The sequence below is a fragment of the Nyctibius grandis genome, chromosome Z, assembly GCF_013368605.1.
Source record: "Nyctibius grandis isolate bNycGra1 chromosome Z, bNycGra1.pri, whole genome shotgun sequence".
Lineage (NCBI taxonomy): Eukaryota > Metazoa > Chordata > Aves > Nyctibiiformes > Nyctibiidae > Nyctibius > Nyctibius grandis.
In genome coordinates this window covers 621685-644523 of record NC_090695.1, presented here as the reverse complement: position 1 = coordinate 644523, position 22839 = coordinate 621685, and the positions used below count along the sequence as shown (strand labels likewise).

General features: G+C 41.3%; 1 protein-coding gene across 4 annotated transcripts in view; it reads right to left on the bottom strand.

The window, feature by feature from the left end:
* DYM (dymeclin) overlaps positions 1-22839 on the bottom strand; it is a 254432-nt gene that overhangs the window by 154354 nt on the left and 77239 nt on the right. For all 4 annotated transcript variants that reach the window (XM_068422796.1, XM_068422795.1, XM_068422798.1 and 1 more), the window contains exon 9: positions 2193-2375. In XM_068422796.1, the coding sequence (XP_068278897.1) occupies positions 2193-2375 (183 nt within the window). The remainder of the gene's footprint in view (positions 1-2192; positions 2376-22839) is intronic.

Below are 22839 nucleotides of genomic sequence, written 5' to 3'. Positions count from 1 at the left end.
GAGAAGGGTGATGGCTCCAGCCATTCAGCAGAACTCAGCAGGAGGCACTGGAGCAAACGCTTCTCCCTCATGCAGGACGGGGGAGGCACTGCCACACACGCAGAAGTGAAATGCAGCTCATTGATGATGGAAACCCTGCCTCTCCCCAAAACAACATAGCAACAGGCAGAGGAGAGACCAAATTTCTGCCTCCATGTCCCCTTCGTCCACTGATTGTGATTATGGACAGATTGGTTTAAAGCCATCCTGCTTCAGGCAAGTATTTGTCTTTACTAGGGAAAATTTGGATGTAGGCAGCAAAATCAGATCAATTCAACATGTTCTATTAAGCAGCAACCTAATGCCACAGTTCATTAGCTGAAGAGTGTTCACTGACTTTCAAGCTTCACTGTGGGTGTTTAAACCATGCAACATACATACAGCACTTCACTCTGTTTTCTTAAAGGATATTTAAAAAAATGTAAAAAAAATATCTAAACAGTATTAAAGAAACTTATCAGCAACAGCAGCATATCCTGTATTATTCTACAGAACGTTAAACTGACCAACAGAAAAATTAAGCTATTCTAGACCATGTAGAATAAAGAAAACTAAACTGAATTTCATTAGTTCTGTCCCAATTAAATTAAATAAATTACTTTAACAAAAAAGCCACTTTTCATTTTATGGTCACACACTATACATCATTAAGACCATAACGAGCCTTTCTTTTTCACATCGTTTTCCTTTTACCAGCCCCTCAGAATGTTCAAAGGAATCAAATTTAAGCTCAGTTATATGAATATCAACACTGGAAATGAGTTTAAGGGAACAACAAGTCATTCTATAAATGTACACATCTAGAAAAAAATATGGCTTTTCATGATACTTTTGACATAGAATAGGTTCTTTTAGATTTTATAGTGATACACGTCTAACAGTTTTGAAGCTGTGTTAGGGCATTACTGTGTCCCAAGCAAGACCCTCTGCAGCAGGGCACTGAGTCTGTATGGCATCACACCTGCAGTTACCTGCTACACAGACTGGAACCAGCCTTCTCAAAAACCAGGCAAGCACTGAAGCGACTCTGAAACTTTCCCTATATACAAAGTCTCATAAAAATGTTTATGTTAACCGATTTCTCCTCACATTTGCAATACAAGAATATAGTTAGCAAAACATTTCGCAATTCAATTGCTTCTCTTAGCTCTAAGGAACATGATAGCTAAACAGAACGTCGTAGAATCACAGAACGGTTTGGGTTGGAAGGGACCTTAAAGATCATCCAGTTCCAACCCCCTGCCATGGGCAGGGACACCTTCCTCTACACCAGGTTGCTCCAAGCCCCATCCAACCTGGCCTTGAGCACTGCCAGGCAGGGGGCAGCCACAGCTTCTCTCTATTCATCCACAATTTCCTCAAGTGCTATAAAGTTTTAGGTGACTCCTGCAGACTCTTAGATAACCTACCTCCTTATAGGTGAGCTTTATTTATATTTTATGAAATTATGAAGCTTTCTAAAATTCCTCAAGTCTGAAGGAAAGAGTATCCTTCTCCCCCTTGTCCCTTCAATTAAGTTCCAGCCAGCAGCTGAGGAACTCCATCTCAAAATTCCCAGAAGAGACTGCACTACTACCGCTCTTTCACTGGCTGGCTGGAGGGAAAACAAATTTTGGCAAGAGAACCTCTAAGTAGGTGCATCAACTTAACACTGTTGGAGCGAGTCCAGAGGAGGCCATGAAGATGATCAGAGGGCTGGAGCACCTCTGCTATGGAGACAGGCTGAGAGAGTTGGGGCTGTTCAGCCTGGAGAAGAGAAGGCTCCGCAGAGACCTTCTAGCACCTTCCACTACCTGAAGGGGCTACAGGAAAGTGGGAGAGGGGCTTTTGACAAGGGCATGGAGTGATAGGACAAAGGGGAACGGTTTTAAACTGAAAGAGGGGAGATTTAGATGAGATATTAGGAAGAAATTCTTTGCTGTGAGGGTGGTGAGACACTGGCCCAGGTTGCCCAGAGAAGCTGTGGCTGCCCCCTCCCTGGCAGTGTTCAAGGCCAGGCTGGATGGGGCTTGGAGCAACCTGGGCTGGTGGAAGGTGTCCCTGCCCGTGGCAGGGGGGTTGGAACTAGATGATCTTAAAGGTCCCTTCCAACCCAAACCATTCTATGATTCATTTTCAACAATTCATGCTTAAAAGTAACAACAGATACAAACCTTGCGTGTTCTTGAAGGACATAATAGCTTGTCTGTAGGGATTGGGTGCATCTGGAGCATCGGTCAGATTAGCCAAGACCAGCAGAAGCAGTAGACTCTGGTTAGCTAGAGGGGAGCTCTGCTCCAGCTGCGGCGTTGGTTTACTCCCCACCCCACCGAGCGTGAAGACTGTCCACAGGCCAGCTAGAAAGAAAAGGAAAAAAAACCTATTATGTGTGTTCGTATTTTAACGCACAAAGCTCCTTTAGAGGAAAAGATAGCATATGACAGACAGGTAGAGAGAAGAGGGAAAATCAATTCAATGAGATGAGAGGTCTGGCTACCTGATTTCTCAAAATGAACATTTCAGGAGTCACACAGCAGTGGGCATGGAGAGGTGGGAATTGAAAGATTACTGGAAATTCAAGAAAATTAATTCATGGAATATATGAAAAAGAAATTAGATGAAACAAAAGCATATGTTTGAAGATGAGAACCTTAAACATAGAGCAGATACCCGCTGAAGGATTCAGGTAGCAATCCTGATAATGCTAACATACTATGAGAGGAAAAGGAGTTTCTACGTTGCCTTTTTAAGAAAATCGACCTGGTCCATCACGCAGAGTTTTTCTCTTGTATTCTAACTTCAATAAGTCAGCATATTTTAGGCAAAACAAAGTAACAAAAACTAACACTGCTTAAACTAGAACCTCCAGATTGAGAGTCCTGTAGAGATCATAATCATTGCTCGTTATTGTGGGCAGACAACATAATAGCAAATAATAAACTTCTTGGAAAAATAGACAGGATGAACAGCAATTTAAATTTAAATTTTAAGGGATGATTAAACTCAGCCTTATATTTTTGAGTTCCTGCAGAAGATGAAACAATTTGAAAAAGCACTCCAGTAGGAAGTACTTACACTGCTCTGAAATTCCTTTTTAAGAGATTGCACATAAGGTGTAAAGGTATCAAAGTACAAACTCTTTACAACAATTTGAAGTTAAAAACCTAGCTAAAAAGAAATAAAAGTTTGAAGTAACAAAACACTATTGATACTGTCAAAAAAACCAGACTGATTGATTCCTCCTGGGTAAGCAGGTTGTTGCTGTCTCACGACTGCCTCAAAAATCCACATGTAACAAAGCACCAAAACTTCATTCATTTTAGACCTGCAAAAATTTATTAGGTACAAAAATGGAAATAGCTCATCGTTGCACACCAGCTCTCAGTTCTTTGCGTGTTAGAATACCCTCCCCCGATGTAGGTGCATATACAGCTCCAGTATTAAGGCTGCACCCGAAGCTCCTTGTTAAAACTCTCATTATCATACTGTTGAAACTTTGATGTTTGAGCCTGAAATGCAGAGTCGTTTTCATGCCTAATCCTTACACCATTAAAAAAAATTAACTCCAATATTAAACTACTATATTTAAATTCCTGTTCCTAATTACAGCAGTGTTGGTGAACCAAGCTGACCAGCTACGTGCCCAAATAACAATTAACAGGACGCTAGAAGGGAGAAGGAGCAGCAGGGGAGGATGAGAGAACTCCATAAGTCCTTATTTCCTTGCCACCACTCATGAGACTGTACTACACTGAGGAAAATAAAGAAGAAAAGCACCAAAACTGAAGCAGAGATGCTGCAAACTTAGCATTACCGGGGAAAAAGTCAGGGGAAAGGATAAAACTTTCCTCCTCGCCCATGACTATGGTGGCACGTGACAACTTCAGTGTCACTGGGACTCTACCTTTATCACATCTGGGCTCCTGATAGATTCCCAGGTGATACGAAGCAACCCCTCCCAGTCACATTGGATTATATTGATCCCCAAATGCCTGCTTAGCATTTATTTTTTTTGAGTGTATCTTGAAATTTTATGGCAGAGACTGAGCATTTCATCTAATTATTCCTTTTATAGGTCAAAGTCTTGTATTATACAGCATAAAAATAATAAATCTCCACTTTAAAAAGAGCCCAGAATGCTTATTATTTTAATGCCTAAATTAAAAATTAATTGTAAGACACTTTCTCAAAGACAGAAAGTTTCATTTTCAATCTTTCAGTCTGGGAGATTCAAGGTACAAAGGATAAAAACCTGTAAGCCATTTGAATGCAAAACATAAGTATAGTATAACTAATTAAAAGAATGTCAACTTCTCTTAGCCCTACAAAATTTCAAGCCAGCTAAAGAGTATTTTTCTTCAAATGTAATTATATAGTCAGATTTTGTAATAAACCAACGCTCTCTTCACCAACACAACTGCAAGGCAATTACTGCCATGTCAAGGGCAAGGGAATTAATGCCATTCAGTGTTAAGCAGCTTGAAGGAGTTTGTATCAAAAAAAGGACTATAATTACGGTCATCTTCGAAAAAATTTCATGTTACATTAATAATCCTTTATCACCGTGTTTTTGACCCACTGTCCTTAAAACAGAACAATGCTGAATAAAAATGCTCACTATGAAGTTAGATTTTAACCTCACATGAGTTTAAAATAGGTAACGTGCAAAGAAATTCTTTACAAAAACCTGCAATAATTATACAGAATCACAGAATGGTTTGGGTTGGAAGGGACCTTAAAGCCCATCTAGTTCCAACACCCCTGCCATGGGCAGGGACACCTTCCACTAGACCAGCTACCTCCAAGCCCCATCCAACCTGGCCTTGAACACTGCCAGGGAGGGGGCAGCCACAGCTTCTCTGGGCAACCTGGGCCAGTGTCTCACCACCCTCACAGCAAAGAACTTCTTCCTAATATCTCATCTAAATCTCCCCTCTTTCAGTTTGAAACCATTCCCCCTCGTCCTATCACTCCATGCCCTTGTCAAAAGTCCCTCTGGAAGGCTGCTAGAAGGTTTCCCCAGAGCCTTCTCTTCCCCAGGCTGAACAGCCCCAACTCTCTCAGCCTGCCTCCATAGCAGAGGTGCTCCAGCCCTCTGAGCATCTCCATGGCCGCCTCTGGACTCGCTCTAACAGGTCCATGTCCTTCTTATGTTCATAGAATCATAGAATTGTTTTGGTTGGAAAGGACCTTTAAGATCACCAAGTCCAACCGTTAACCCAGCACTGCCAAGCCCACCACTAACATATGGCCCTCAGCACCACATCTACTCATCTTTTAAATCCCTCCAGGGGTGGGGACTCCACCACTGCCCTGGGCAGCCTGTTCTGGTGCTTGACAGCCCTTTTGGTGAAGAAATTGTTTCTGACACCCAACCTAAATCTCCCCTGGCACAACTTGAGGCCATTTCCTCTCATCCTATCACTTGTTACCTGGGAGAAAAGACTAACACTCACCTCGCTACAACCTCATTTCAGGTACCTGTAGAGAGCGAGAAGGTCTCCCCTCAGCCTTCTTTTCTCTAGACTGAACAACCCCAGTTTCCTCAGCCGCTCCTCACAGACTTGTTCTCCAAAACATTGGGGAAAAAAATGTTGGGGGCAACAATGATGACAGTCATCATCATTTGCTAAATGAATTCGTGTGCAGCACAGTTCCTCTCTTCAATTTTAGTGTAGTTCTCCATTAAGCCACCACTTTTAATTTTCCACCACCCCAGCCCTTCTGGTGCTGGCACCTGCCACTATTACACTTCTCCTCAATAGTTAGGAAAAGAATGATACAGCCAAAGTACCGGTAAGTTGAATCTTCCACCAGGGAGAATGAGGTAATTATGTCCAAGAGAAATCTGCACATTGATATATAACCCAAGTCACCTCCTGAAGTTCTGTCTATTGTTGGCAAACGTATTCCTCCAGAAAAAACAGTCCCATGCTAATGAGTTCATAATATTCCTTTCAGTTCCAAAATGCAATGTCAAATTAGGTGCTAAGTATTGGTTGGTGCTCCCAACCTCCTCAAAAGACATTTCTAAGGAAAATATTGTTTCTGCTCATTAACAGGAGATTAAAGTGCTAAACAGATAACGAGGACAGAGATAAGTAGTCAGTGTTTCTAGTTGTATTCTATATATTCACAATATTGGAAATATAATTTTGCTACAATTGGTTTTACATTTATGTATATTTCAAAATTATTAAGGTATATTTAAGACACTTTAACATATAGTGCTTAGATTTCTTTCACCTTTTAATGTCACTCCTATTCTCTTGTCATTTTAGTACCTATCCCAAGGGAAATGCAAATTACAGAAGTTTACTTAAAGCTTTCTATGTCTCTGGACAGTGGCAAAGATGAGCTATAATTCTCAAAACTAAAACAACTGAACTGTGAAATGGATGAAGGGGGTGGATTGCACCTGCAATAGCATCATGACCCAAAGTGCTTCTGAAGCTCTATAAACTCCTGAAAAAGCTCTGCATTACCAATTACCACCTTTCTGGTGCTAATAAGCCTGATTAAGTTAATAATCCTTAACCCTAAAACAGTCTCTTCAACATTTATGTATTTGGACCACTTATTTCATCTATACAATTTACTGTTTTCTGCAAAATACCTGTAGTCTATTTTTAACTGCGATTTTTTACTATAACTTGATTTCTTGACTCAATTCCACAAGGAACCACATTACTAGAATTTTTGTCAATCAGAGAAATATTAAAATTTTGCCAATTATTTCCAGCAAATACACAGATACTTTGAGATGGAATAGACTGGTTTTACCTTTAGAACAGAATGAGCAGATCCATTTTTTTCCTTCTTTTCCACAAAACTACCCATCACAACTTTTTTTCTCTATTAATACAATTCTACGTAAGGCACAGCAAGGAAAGCAGGTCTTGCTTAAAAGCAAGGTATGGGGTTTTTTTTGCAATAGAGAATCTGAGATCTTCTGTCAGACAGCTAGAAACACTGTTCATAGCAATGAAAACAAACCCAAGACTTTAATCTAGTTTGACAGTCTGTGGAATTACACTTAAAGGCAAAATGAAGTTATAACACATTGATCAAAAAAAGAACTTACTTTCACCAGACTATTATTTAATGTAAACACAATCCTGCAGAAATCTCAGCCTAACACTCTGGTGTCTGTTACACAATGAGAAGATACAAATAAGGTTCATGTTTGTACCTACTTGGAGAACGGTTTAAATGTACTTATTTATAGCTTCATGCGACGAAGCAAAATTTTAAGAGCTTGATTTTAAAGACATTTTCAAACCAAAGTAGGTAGAAGCGGAAAGGATACTTTAAAAACTTACTCATTATAAAGCATTGAAATTTATGGCCAGCTGAACTGCAGAGCATTATTTCAAGTTAGTGTATCAACAAACAGTGAGCTATAATTGATTTGTGAACTTTTTTCAGGTATTTATTAAACTAGTTGTAATTCTTCCACAAAAAACATCTTACTTTCCAGTCTTCAGTGTGAAGGCTTGGAAGAGAAACCCTCTGAGCTTCTCCCTGGCAAGAGCATTGAATTAACGCAGAGGAAATTGGTCTTACTTATTTCAAAGTATCTTTCTGGGAAAAGGAGAATTTTTAAAAATTGTTTATTTAATAGCAGTTACAAAATGCAATCATATTAATAATTGAACTTCATCAAGTTTTCCTTTGAATGGCCTATTCTTCATTAAGTTTAAATATAGGCATTAAATTTCAATTAATGCTGGCGTAGCCTTTTTGAGTATCCTCATTTCTCTCCTCACTGGAGCTTGGTAACAGAGCAGACCCTTTCCTCGTTCCCCCATACACACATCCCGAGTCCTATCATACGTCATTAGCATCCTGTCAATGAATTTTATTGCTTTTGAAACTATTTTGCAGAGTGCACTGGATTGAGGTGCAGCCCCGGGCTGCTTTTGAGACTCAAAAGGATGAAGTAAGAGTTTTGCTACACATGGAGATCTTCAAAAGGTCTTCTTCACAGAATCACAGAATGTCAGGCATTGGAAGGGACCTCGAAAGATCATCTAGTCCAATCCCCCTGACGGAGCAGGATTGCCTAGACCATATCACACAGGAACGCGTCCAGGCGGGTTTTGAATGTCTCCAGAGAAGGAGACTCCACAACCTCTCTGGGCAGCCTGTGCCAGTGTTCGGTCACCCTCACCGTAAAGAAGTTTTTCCTCATATTTATGTGGAACCTCCTGTGTTCCAGCTTGCACCCATTGCCCCTTGTCCTGTCAAGGGATGTCACTGAGAAGAGCCTGGCTCCATCCTCATGACACTTGCCCTTTACATATTTGTAAACATTAGTGAGGTCACCCCTCAGTCTCCTCTTCTCTAAGCTAAAGAGACCCAGCTCCCTCAGCCTCTCCTCATAAGGGAGATGTTCCACTCCCTTAATCTTCTTCGTGGCTCTGCCACGATCTTGATCTCTTCCTGTCATTTTAACTTTTCCAAACTGGTAATCCTGCTCCCTTGTTGCAAAAATGGAAAGAATACAAGTAGATGAGGCTAGAGTCAGTAAAAAAAGTGTTAAACATCAGAGAGAAAACCCAACCACAAAAACCCCACCAAAGAGAAGAGATCTAACTTATGTTTCAGTAATCTGTTCAAATCAAGTCCTAGCTCCACACTCTGCCTTCCTATTTATCAAACTTTCAGCATCCAGAAGACTGTTCAATGTTGCAACAACATCTAAGGCAGCAGTAAACATAGATTATTAAGAACTAAAGCAAAAGTGATTTTCATTGCATCTAATTGATACCATCACATACTTCACCCAAAACAGCGAATAAAGTATCAGTCAAAAACATTACAATTAGTATTTCATTCTTATTACATTCAAGTAGCAGCTTTGGGGACTTGAGGGTTGGGGTTTTTTTTTTATATGTAATGCTTATGATGTCTGTCACATTTCTTAATTCAATGGTTCTCACATTGTGGTCTGATGAACACTTTCTGGTGGCCCACGGAGAGCTGGCAGTTCATGTTGTGCTGGCTCTTGTCCTTGTTTCCAGCTGCTACATTGTGTTAGAAGAAAGCTAAAAATACATGAATACTTTCCTACGATTACTTTTCCATGTAAGCAATTTCTCAAGTTGCCACGGGGATGTTACGTGATAATGAAGAGGAGAGGAAAAAGTGGTCCATGGAATCAAACGGGAGAGGCTGGATCAGGGAGGCAACTGCTATATCAAGATGCAGCTCATATAATGTCTCAAATTAAAGCCATTTTATACTTTGTAAGCACGTCCTTAACATCTCAGGTCTTTATCTAAGCAACTTAAAACTGCTAATTGTGAGAAGCACGGGGTATACTTGCTTAAAAGACTACAAAAACAGCAGCTACATTAATTTTAGGAAAGTCCCATTGCAAGTTTTTGTAAGATTCATTAAAGCAAGAAACTAGCGAAGCTGAAATATAGGAAATATGGAATAATTTTTATGTGGTTAATGAACTTGCACATTAAGTATTACACCCTCAAGCAACGTTAAACTCCTAAGGAGCATAAACACACTGATGTATACACAAGCTACAACCTCTGACTGAAAAAGTGGATCTGATTACACTGTAGATTTTTTTACGTAGGGAAATTATAGAACTCAGAAGAATAAAAATGCCTGTCCTAAATATTGCAGTAACTTTTGCAGCTGACACAAGTTCTTGCAAACCATAGATTTTTGCAATATTATATCTGATATGATAATACAAATGACAAAAGTAGCAATTTTTAATTTTCAGCAGTATTTTTCACGCTCTCCACTGTCTGGCCTTAGACTAACAGAATTAACCCAAGCTAGCTTGAGACAAAGAAGGAAAGCTCTTTTAAAAACAATTACAAATTCATAGTTTCTGGGCAACACAGAGTCTAGCAAAATAAATTCATATTTTAAATAGTGCTAGGCTAGCTGGTTTCTAAGTCATCAGCAGGCTGCAGCAAGAATTCACACGTGGGAGATACTAAATTTAAAAGTTTGTGTGCAGCGCTGTAAGCATTTTGAGACAACAGCTATATACCAGTCCATCTTGACTCCATTTACTCTTCGGAATACAGGAATGGTTAAAGAATTTATATCAGAGTAAACGCACGGTCAGTTGAAACAGCACATTTAGGCGTAAAAGCCTATGAAACTACCACTGAGTCCTAGATCCAAAGTGCTGTGCAAGGCCAAGGACAAACGTTGTCTCAACAATTTACACACTGGATTGCCATGGGCTTTATTTCTGGTGCTTTACTATTGTTATTATACTTTATTTTCAGTATTTAATTCCTAAATACTATAGAAAACCGACTGCATTTCTATAGAAAGATTAAAAGTATGTTTTAAGTGACATTTTAAAACTGTATTTTAGAACCATTCTAGAAGACACGTTTTAAAACAAAGTTATGTTCTTCTCATCAAATCAGCGTAACAGAACCACTAACAGTGGCTCATAGAAATATATGACTGCGTACCGCTTATTTGTTTGAGGTGTTTCACACCTAATAATATGGTTTGAAAGGAGATTAGGATTTCATCCTACTCGCCAAGAACAGCAAAAGGTAGTCTTTTCTGTGAAGTCAAGCTCTGCAACACAAATCCTGCTGCCTGCCCTGCTCCTGATCACAGCCTCTCCAGGAACAACCCAGTTTGTGTATGTGTGTACCTGTATTTTCAAAATCACAGAATCACAGAATGGTTTTGGTTGGAAAGGACCTTTAAGATCATCGAGTCCAACCATTAACCCAGCACTGCCAAGCCCACCACTAACCCATGTCCCTCAGCACCACATCTACACGGCTTTTAAATCCCTCCAGGGATGGGGACTCCACCACTGCCCTGGGCAGCCTGTTCCAGTGCTTGACAACCCTTTCCATGAAGAAATTGACCCTGATCTCCAATCTAAACCTTCCCTGGCACAACGCGAGGGCGTTTCCTCTCATCCTATCACTTGTTACCTGGGAGAAGAGACCAACCCCCACCTCACTACACCCTCCTTTCAGGCAGTTGAAGACAGCGAGAAGGTCTCCCCTCAGCCTCCTTTTCTCCACACTAAACACCCCCAGCTCCCTCAGACGCTCCTCATCGCACTTGTGCTCCAGACCCTTCACCACCTTCGTTGCCCTTCTCTGGACTCGCTCCAGCACCTCAAGGTCTTTCTTGGAGTGAGGGGCCCAAAACTGAACACAGGATTCGAGGTGCGGCCTCACCAGTGCCGAGTACAGGGGGACGATCCCTGCCCTAGTCCTGCTGGCCACACTAGTGCTGATACAAGACAGGATGCTGGTGGCCTTCTTGGCCACCTGGACACACTGCTGGCTCATATTCAGCCTCCATCGACCAACACCCCCAGGTCCTTTTCCACCAGGCACTTTCCAGCCACTCTTCCCCCAGCCTGTAGCGGTGAGGGGGTTGTTGTGCCCCAAGAGCAGGACCCGACACTTGCCCTTGTTGAACCTCACACAGTGGCCTCGGCCCATCGATCCAGCCTTCCAGATCCCTCTGCAGAGCCTTCCTGCCCTCCAGGAGATCCAACACTCCCACCCAACTTGGTGTCGTCTGAGAACTTACTGAGGGTGCACTCGATCCCCTCATCCAGATCATTGGTAAAGATATCAAAGAAAACTGGCCCCAACACTGAGCCCTGGGGAACACCACTTGTGACCGGTAAAATGCACCCCAGGCACCTGATTTTTGCCTGTCCCCACTGCTCCCAGCAATGCTGCAGCAGCACGGGGAAGCTTCGATGAATGGTGGAGCTATCAGAGCCACTGGAAAAAAGACAGCCCAGCAAATCTCTGGATAAACTCTCCAAAAGCCGCAGCACCAAGAAGCACCGAGGTGTCCAAGGAGGCCGGGGCCGTGATGTCATTAACACGTTCTGGAAGGAGTTTTTCAGGAAATGAATCATGGAAGCACATGAAATGCGAAGACATATTAGGTAACTCTGTTCATTCCCTACCCATGCAACAGCGTTCCCTCCAGTACATTTTGTTATTCTATCCACACTAATTTTAAGGGACTAGTAATGGAGCTTGAACCACATCCTTTGGGAAGCGTGTTCCATAATCTAATAAACCTCAATGTTATGATTTTTTTTTCCTAATATTCAGCCTAAGCATTACTTTGTTCAACTTCATCTACTTATTCCTATAAGTGGTTCTATGGAATACCATAAAACATTTCTTCCCCAGTTCAGCGTTTACAGCCTTTAAATAAAAGGCACAGTCATGTCTCCTTTGTGGCCCAGCCAAATTATATACACAGATTTTTCTTTCCTTTCTGTGAAAGTCTTTTCCAGTTTGCTTCCTGCGAGCTGAAAAAGATTACAAATACTGAACTGCATAGATTTAATATAATAAAGAAGTATATTCCTCAGTGCAGTGCATAAATAGTGTTTATTTCATTTTAAAGAAGACCACCTTCTCCCAAGAGCTTGAAGCTCAGCTGGAGACCCACATTCCCATCAAAGCTTCTGACACCACGGCTGTATCAGAAATCATATCATGGAATCACAGAATGGTTTGGGTTGGAAAGGACCTTAAAGATCATCTAGTTCCAACCCCCCTGCCATGGGCAGGGACACCTTCCACTAGACCAGGTTGCTCCAAGCCCCATCCAACCTGGCCTTGAACACTGCCAGGGAGGGGGCAGCCACAGCTTCTCTGGGCAACCTGGGCCAGGGTCTCACCACCCTCACAGCAAAGAATTTCTATGGAGACAGGCTGAGAGAGTTGGGGCTCTTCAGCCTGGAGAAGAGAAGGCTCCAGGGAGACCTTCTAGCAGCCTTCCAGTATCTGAAAGGGGCTACAGGAAAGTGGGAGAGGGATTTTTTACAAGGGCGTGGAGTGATAGGATGAGGGGGAACGGTTTTAAACTGAAAGAGGGGAGATTGAGATGAGATACTAGGAAGAAATTCTTTGCTGTGAGGGTGGTGAGACCCTGGCCCAGGTTGCCCAGAGAAGCTGTGGCTGCCCCCTCCCTGGCAGTGTTCAAGGCCAGGCTGGATGGGGCTTGGAGCAACCTGGTCTAGTGGAAGGTGTCCCTGCCCATGGCAGGGGGGTTGGAATTAGTTGATCTTTAAGGTCCCTTCCAACCCAAACCATTCTGTGATTCTATGATTCTATGAAATTACACCACCACATTCCTGAATCAAAAGGCTATAAAGGTGCTAAATAAAGCTGGAAATAACGCTAATAAACCACTAATTCACTTCAAGAAATATATTCAAAAAAACTATAGAAAGGGAACATCTTCAACAAGGAAGGAAATCTTCACATATTTTTATTAGCTCCAGTCCTGGAAACATCTATTTCAACTCCTCTAAACACAAGCGATACAATTTCTGAGATGGAACAAGATTTCTGCTGCACATTTGAAGACTCTTCATTATAAGTCAAGCTGTAAATATGACCACAATATACAAAAATAATAATACGGGGTTTACGTTATTATGTAAGAACACAATACTACAGTATTATGACTATTTGAAACCTGGGAAACTAAGTGCAAGCTAGAAAAGAAGAGGGTGAGAGAGGGGAAAACAGATGAGAAATGTGGGAAAAAATGCAATCCAACGAGTGTTGGATTCAATTTTACAACTGTCTGACTAGATCAGCTCTCATCCTTGGTCCAGCAGACCAAGCCAACAACAGACTCATATAGTGAGACATTAAAAAGGAGTTGTTGGGTGTTGGGTTTTGGGGGCTTTTCTTGGTTTGGGGTTTTTTTGATGGGGTTTTTTTTGATCAGAGAGTGATTTTGGTGAGGTTTTGGTCTTTTTTGGGTTTTTTTCGGGGGGGGGATTTGTGGGTTTTTTTTAATAGCAAACTCCTCTGGCTTTTGCCCAGGGTACTGTCCTGGTACTCTATTGCCGTGCTTGAAGTGGGAGGGAGCACAGTGAATGTGTATAATCCCACTGACAGTGGGATTTTCAGTAACATTTTTTGTTGACACAATCAGACAAAACTAGGGACAAAAACAAACATGGAAACACGTTCAAAAAAATATCCTGGCAAAGCGAGAGCAACATTTATTTGTGGCATTGACTTTGACAACAAAATGATTAAGCTAGTTCGCTGAAGAAAAACGCTACCAGGACCAAACCTATACCTCAGAGAAACCAGATGAAGAGGATGGAAAAGACAGAGAAGTTTGAGAAGTTCAGTAAAAAGGAAGAAGTATTTTTCAGAGCGTAAGATCACAGGATGATGCAGGCTGGAAAGGACCTCAGGAGGTCTTTGGCCCAAGCTCCTGCTCCAAGCAGGGGCCGCTATGGGGTCACACCAGGTTACTCCAGGCTTTATCCAGTGGAGTCTTGGAAAATTCCAAGGATGGAGATGGCACAACATCCCTGGGCAGCCTGCTCCACTGCTCAACTGCCCTCATGGTCCTCACACATAAATATTTCCATAGGATTCCAGAATCTTTTATTTTCTTTTCAAACTAATCCTTCATTTATAAAACGGAAAAAAAAAATTCCCCCTCCAATCCTACATGTTTAAAACAGGATTAAGGGAGAAGGAAGCCAAACAACAAAAATGTTTTTAGAAGTACAAAATAAATTTTTCAAGAAGAAAAATGAGATCTGACCTTTTAATTTCACATTCATCCCTCCCTTTGCCCTCAACAGATTTGAAGTCAGGTGCACAGGACTGTCAGGGAAATGGTTTTAAGATGCGTACATGCTCAAAGAGGAGGTATTTTGAATTAAAGAACATCTTCAGACCTAGTGCTGGCACAGGCAAACATTTAAAACAAACTGAATACTAGCTTGACTTACCAATATCAAAGTTATTTTTACTAATACAGAACCAGCAAGTCAAACACTGCTCAGCTGTATTTGCCAGTCGTTATTTCTTTTGCAATGAAGTCGGTCGATACTTCTCAGCAATCAAACACCTACCTCTGCGCAAGGCACTGTAATGTGTGTATAAAGAAAGCACACATCTGTTTTAAGAGTTTATAATAGAGAATAGAAGGCAAAATACAAACCCTGAAAGAAAGGTATTGAGAACAAAACAGATGAAGAAGGTAATTATGTTTAATATCCTATATAATAGTTAAGAATGATTAAGGAATGTATAGTGTAATCCATCAAGGTGAATTATAGAATCACAGAATCGTTTTGGTTGGAAAGGACCTTTAAGATCATCGAGTCCAACCATTAACCCAGCACTGCCAACTCCACCACTAACCCATGTCCCTCAGCACCACATCTACACGGCTTTTAAATCCCTCCAGGGATGGGGACTCCACCACTGCCCTGGGCAGCCTGTGCCAGTGCTTGACAACCCTTTCTGTGAAGAAATTGTTCCTGATCTCCAATCTAAACCTTCCCTGGCACAACTTGAGGCCGTTTCCTCTCGTCCTATCGCTTGTTACCTGGGAGAAGAGACCGACCCCCACCTCGCTACACCCTCCTTTCAGGCAGTTGTAGAGAGCAGTCTAACTATAAACACCTTGAATATTTTAACAAAAGAAAGACCATAGTCAGAGTAACATGGGATTTTTCTTGGGAAAAAAATCCATGATGATCACATTCACACTACCCTGGGCAATAATGCCTACGCAGCCACGTCAACAGTGGGCAGAGAAGGAGTGTGCTAGAAGACGTGATCGATGTTGTGAGTTTGGAGATGGAATAATGGTAAGACAATATTCTGAATTTAACAGAACTCCAGAAAATGAAAAGTGAGAAGTCTTTCAAAGGTTGAGTGTCCAAAAGTGCTCCATACACAACACAACACACAGACATTTCCAAGATAATTTCCCATTTATACACTGCAGAAGAGGTTTTAGATCTTCAAGTAATGATCTGGGTAGAACATAAAGCATAAGAACAACTGGAGCTGCTGACTGCCAGACATTTCTGGAAGTCTTATTGCTATTTACTGGAGAGTTGAAGCCAAAAAGTTTTTAAATAGCTCCTAGCATACTGCAGAATACTCTCTGGATTTATCCTGATAACCTCGTCCTCAAATTATTTTTGGTTTACTGTGCGCTCAGAGAACTGCAAGTATTTGTTATCACAAATTTATGCACACCTTGATTAACCTCCCTTTCAGAGAGAGGGAAGAAAAACCTTTTAAAGCCCACTTAACAGAACAGGGCTGTCAGGATGAATTTTTCTCCAAGCAAAAAGGCCAAATACTACTTTATTTTTTTTTTAAGATGTAGACGGATACATTTTGGGGTTTATATATGTGTATATAAATGACAATTTATATAATCGTAACATTTACTTATATAAATAATAAAATGTAATCTATTTACCTAAATTATCAAATACATTATATATTATATCAAGTATAAACATATAAATAAGGCAGAAGCATAAAGCACTCATCATTTATAAGCATACATTCGTAATGCATGCATTAAGCGCAAATTTTCTCCAAGTCCAAGGGCTTCTCCTATGGACAATTTGTTGGTATTCCACGCAAACAGGCCCTGCTGTGCTTCAAACACAACGTTAAGACCTAACTTGAAAAAAAATGGTGTTCAGTTACTGAAACAAGCAGTAATACAAGTTTGTAACTCTTTCTCATTCTTCTTCTACTTCAATGTCAAGCTGGTCCAATCATGAACCACAATATACACAAGCAACGCAGATGTTCACTGTTTTAGGAAACTGCAAAAATCATGGTTGTCCACACCGTGCCTCAGTTTCTTTCTCTTGTTTATGCAGATGATATTAAAACACTCACAGGAATGCATATTTTCAATGCCTTAGATGATCCTATCATAAACGAGAGCCCCCAAATTTCCCTTTCTACCACCAATCTTTATTTCTTGGACTCCAGTATTATTTTTAAATAGTGCTAATCAGTGTATCAGATATTAATTAATGCTTTTGAAGCAGCACCCTCAGAAGAACTTCATCTCTACATAGAGGAGAAAGAAGAAATTCTGACTGCCATTGACAGAAGTGACCTGTAATGTTGTCGGATAGATCAAGGCATCCAACAACTGACTCTTCCAGAGCAGTTAAGAAATTTTATATCACTTAGCAAGTTTAACACACTGCTCCTGTTTACTTGTTGTGACTGCAGGCACTTGATTCAAAATGAACCTGTTTCCTAAGTGAGATATGAGAACATGAGGAATATGAGCGAGTGGCTCCTGGGAAAGTCTCCCTCTAAAACGATCTGCCTAAAATCCAAAAAAAAATATAATAAAATGCAAAGAGGTAAGGGAGAACTTTTTTTTTTCTGGACTCAGTTGCCTAAAACACAAGATAATTTTCATCTTTCTGTTCCCTTACTTGTTGAATGTATGCAGCTCAGTTTCCATGGCAAATATCATGACAAGACATGTCCCAGTTCCATGACAAGACATAACCCTTGTTGGAGGACTTCAGAGCTCGTTATTGGATCACTGAAGGGGTCAAATCCAGACATGTTCCAATCCAATATTCAGGAAACAACAAGGGTCAGCTTTACTATGGCAAAACTCAGCATCTCTCTGTCTGTGTTTAACCAGGCAAGAACCAAGCAACTGCGATGGAGCAGGATGAGGTAAGGCGTGAATTCACTGCCTGAATCCCAACCGGACTCATTAGCAGATCTGCTGGTCCTGGCTCTATGAGGATGCACCTCTCCTCCTGGTGCCAGTTTTCATTATTCCCTACATCCCATCACTGAATTACATCTCGACAGCTAAACCTCAGCACCTTCCCCAGCTTCTTCATGTCCTTCCTTCTGTTGAAATAAACGCCTGCCCGCTCCTTTCCCCAGCCTGCTGCACATATGCCAGATAAAGATCCCAACCTCCTGTTTCTTGTCCCAAACAAAACCAAGAAGGAATGGCAAGCACAGCAAAGTCATCACAGATCTGCTGCTTCCCTGCTAAGTCTAAGTTTCACTCCTCCGAACTTGTGAAGCATCTGAGCACTGGTACCTGCAGCAGTTCCAACAAGCTTCACAACCACAGCCTTCACGAGAGCATTTAGAAACAACTAAATAAAACTTCACATAGAAGTAGAGTTGGAAAACTCCGTGCTAAACAGTTTGGGAGTGCTCTGGCTGCCACCCATACTTCTGAAGAGACTTGCTCATGCTCCTTGGACCCCACCACCTCTCCCTGATGCACACATGCAATGGGCAAGTTGTTTTTTAATCCACCCCTGCCCGTCCCTATTTTTGTTGTAAGCTGTAACGTTTTGTAATGCAGTGAGATAACATCCTCCTCTACACCACCTGCTGTACCAAGGACGAGAAAGTCCCCGATTGTTAATCCTCTTGCTTGAAACCTGGTCCACCAGCAACTGGATGAAGCAACTACAGCGAAAGTCCCCCCTAAATACTAGAACAGGCTCACAGACTTCATGAGGGGTGCCACAACCCAAACCTCGCTGGCATGACGCTCTGTGGAACACACTTCATGAAAACTCAATGTTCAGACAATTTTGCTGCCAGTTTTTCAACAAGTTTCTGCTCAACGTATGAAAAGAGCAAGTTTCAGGACCTCGTAACTTGGCCAGATTTAGTAAACTTTAAGAGGAATTGCAAATGGCACATCCTTGTCCACGGTTTCATTCCCCTAAACCCCCCTTTTCAAATCTCAAGAGCCTGTTCCAAGGCATGAAGTCTCTAAAACTCCTCAATAAAACAGATGTAAGAATTAAGCATTGGTTAAATAACATTTTTCCCTAACCTCATTCTCAGAAACAGAAGAACTGTTTTCAATTAACGCAGTGCCAAAAAAGAAAAAAAAAATCAGCCTAAGGAAGATCCTCAGCATGAAAAGTTTCATCACAAACAACTGAAGTTTTAAAAAAAAATTACGAGCAATTGAAAACCAGATTTCATACAACCATAGAATGGTTTGGGCTGGAAGGGACCTTCAAAGGCCATCTAGTCCACCCCCTCTGCCATGAGCAGGGACATCTTCAACTAGATCACGTTGCTCAGAGCCCCGTCCAACCTGACCTGGAATGTTTCCAGGGATGGGGCATCTATCACCTCTCTGGGCAACCTGGGCCAGTGTCTCACCACCCTCATCGTGAAGAGTTTCTTCCTTATATATATATTTCACTACAGAAAGTACTATATAGCCTTATCTACAGGCATCAATACCAGCTCCAGCCATATGAACATTATTCAAATGATTAATGATAAAGCATTAAGAAAAATGGCCGTCCTGAAGACTGAAGTCCTATCCCTAGGACAAGCGTATCGCAGGCAAACCAGGGCAAAATTTTTCATTATCTTGACTAGCAGAAAATGCCTCCTCAGCTGAGAGAATCCAGTCTCCAGAGCAGGACATAAATTACTGACAATGTTGATGAGCTCTTTTATGTTAGCACTTGCCCTTTGGCTTCAGTCTCTGAACTGAAATCAACTCCAGAGACATCAGATAGTAACAAGTTTTTGTCACCAGACACCATGGTTGGCTTCAAACCAACAAAATGGAGCTGCATATCCTATTTGAAGTCCCCTTTGCATCTAATACCTATTAAGTTGCTTGGCTTTTGGGTTGATGGCCAGCACGGAGGGAATGGTGTTGGGAACGGTTTTGTGGTGTATCAGATTTGCTGAATACAAAAATACAGTGCCATGGGGGGATAAAAAGGCTGACTAAGTATTACTGACTCTGCCTGTATATACATACTTTTATAAAGAGATTTTTTTCCCCAACAAAAACTGATAGTTAACATTGAAATTATATAGAAACATGTGCTGTCATCAATTTTACTACTGAAGACTAAAATTACATATAACACATTAAGAAAATTTGGGTTCCATATACTGATTTGCCAGTTGTTATTAACCTACCTTATGGCATGAATTATATATAAAGATTTGCATTTATCCCAATATGAGAAGTTGCATTTCGAGGCGTTTCATTTTGTCTCTAGCCTGAATGTTCAGTTCCAAAATGGTTCGTCTTCAGAATCCAAAAATGTTTTACCACAGGGCAAGGGATCCCTTTAGGTTTTTCCTGTTCTTAAGGATTTTGCAATAGGGCCAAGCCATAAACAGTAAAGCATTTGCTCTCAGCGAGTGCAATTAGGAAATACTGAGGACTATCTGTGACTGCCTTCTCCATCACCATCCACAGTAGGTCTAAGGCCTTGCATTTGAGAAAGAGAAGTTAATATAACTTCTTAAGATAACCTATAATACAATTCTCATTCTGAACAAGACTAATCCAAGCATTAAAAATGCTGATTTGAGCAGCAGGACTGCCCTCGAGGGTGACAGCCAGCGCCACTGACTCCAGGGCTACTACACTCGCTTTTGTAAAGTCCCTCAGATTTTCATGGACCTCTCTTAGAATCATATCATAGAATCATAGAATGGTTTGGGTTGGAAGGGACCTTAAAGATCATCTAGTTCCAAGCCCCCTGCCATGGCCAGGGACACCTTCCTCTAGACCAGGTTGCTCCAAGCCTCATCTAACCTGGCCTTGAACACTGCCAGGGAGGGGGCAGCCACAGTTTCTCTGGGCAACCTGGGTCAGTGTCTCACCACCCTCACAGCAAAGAATTTCTTCCTAAGATCTCATCTACATCTTCCCTCTTTCAGTTTAAAACTGTCCCCCCTCATCCTATCACTCTATGCCCTTGTCAAAAGTCCCTCTCCAGCTTTCCTGTAGCCCCTTCAGGTACTGGAAGGTGCTAGAAGGTCTCCCCGGAGCCTTCTCCTCTCCAGGCTGAACAGCCCCAACTCTCTCAGCCTGTCTCCAGAGCAGAGGTGCTCCAGCCCTCTCATCATCTTCATGGCCTCCTCTGGACTCGCTCCAACAGCTCCGTGTCCTTCTTCTGTTGGGGCCCCAGAGCTGGACGCAGCACTGCAGGGGGGGTCTCCCGAGAGCGGAGCAGAGGGGCAGAATCCCCTCCCTCGCCCTGCTGGCCACGCTGCTGGGGATGCAGCCCAGGACACGGGTGGCTTTCTGGGCTGCAAGCGCACGTTGCCGGCTCATGGTGAGCTTCTCGTCAATTACCACCCCCAAGTCCTTCTCCTCAGGGCTGCTCTCAATCTATTCTCTGCCCAGCCTGGAGAATTTTCTACAATATCTTCAGAAGAAACTATTTGGCAAGCCCTACTTCACCAAGCAAGCCCTATGTTGTATACAAGCTTTGTAGGCCTCCAGCACCAGCAGCTGCCACTCATGCAAAGCAATCCTTTTCAGGCTCCCTGGTTCTGAGTAGTGAATTACAATATCATAACATTTTTCATTAAAATATTTCCACTACCCCCAACATTCACTCCATACTTGTACAACCATGACTCAGCTAGCTTTATGCAAAATCACAAATGCTGCCAAGCTGTTTGAGGCTTTGAGCAACCTGGTTGAGTGGAAGGTGTCCCTGCCCATGGTAGGGGTTTGGAACTAGATGATCTTTAAGGTTCCTTCCAACTCAAAGCAGTCTATGATTCTGTGATTTGCCTCTATCAAAATTACAGTTGATCCGACAGTGTTTCACATTAATTACTCTATTATGGGCGCTCCTCAGGCATACTGACAACACGCTTCCTCCAAAGGGAAAAATGGATATTGATTGCCTACGTCCTAAACTCCACTTAGCAAAACAAAGAATTATGATTAGCAAGACCAGACAAAAAGAGACACGTGTATGCTGTATATACGTCTTATAAAGTCATCTGAAACTGTTCATTAAATGAGAATCTTCCACAAGTTATCACATGCAAACAGCATGTTTTATTAACCTTGAAGCAAGGCTTAGCAGTTGAATCATGAGGATAAAGATCAGGACACTGGAATTTTATTCCTAGTTGTAATGTCAACTCATTGTATAATTTTAGTCAAGCCGCAAGCATGTTATTTCCTCTGTTTCCCCTACTTGTAAAAATGAGAATTTTCTACTTAATAAGGGCATTTACCTCCCGATGACCTTGGCCTGAACGCGCTGTTAGGTCTTGTTAAGGTGCTGGACAATACCCATTTATCATCTCCCCCAAGACCACCCAAGCTCAGCAAGGTACTTGAGTACAAGAACAATTTCACTGGCTTTACCAGAACTACTCTTGTAATTACACTTTCCCATGGAGGCAGGGAGTGAAACAATATTTCTGGAAATAGTCCTTAGCTTTATAAGTGATTCCTGAATCTGGACCAAAGAACAATTATCAACGAGTAGTAAACTACTCAGCTTCCCGATTCCTGCTCTGGGAAATAAAAACAACGTCAGGCTGGTGCATGTCAGGGATGGGACCAATTGCTGCTGCAGTGAGAAATCCCAAGCTAATGCCCCAATCGCCTAACAAATCTCAGACTCACTGAAGAGAGTCAGAATAGATTATATATATGCATTGGAATAAATTATACACACATTGTGTGTATGCATATGTACACGTATATATACACATAATTATATAAATATATAGATTAAAGTATAAACATAAAGACAGATCTTCTATTGACAGATATTCTGATAACACCAACTGCTGAGGGCAGTAGTTCCATAAATATAAACTATTGAGGCTCAATTCAGAAATCAGCAGTGCGTTACATCGATAAACCTGAAACGAAACTCGACATTATGCAAGCCAAAGCATTTTTTCCTAGCAATATTTTTATATTATCTATACTTCATATATCTAAGTTTATTTTATTTACATATATTTTATATTTATATAACATATTCTCCTTGTTTATATTTATGTAACAAACTCTTCTGATATATAATTCATGCATATTTTAATTTTAATCTCTCTAGGTATCTTGATACCTACAAGGTATATATTTGTATATATACCCTAACTATATATTTATATAGTATACTAGTTCATATATATTTGTATTACAAAAATGTATTTATGTTTATATATTATATATATAGTCACTCTATTTTATTTCTAT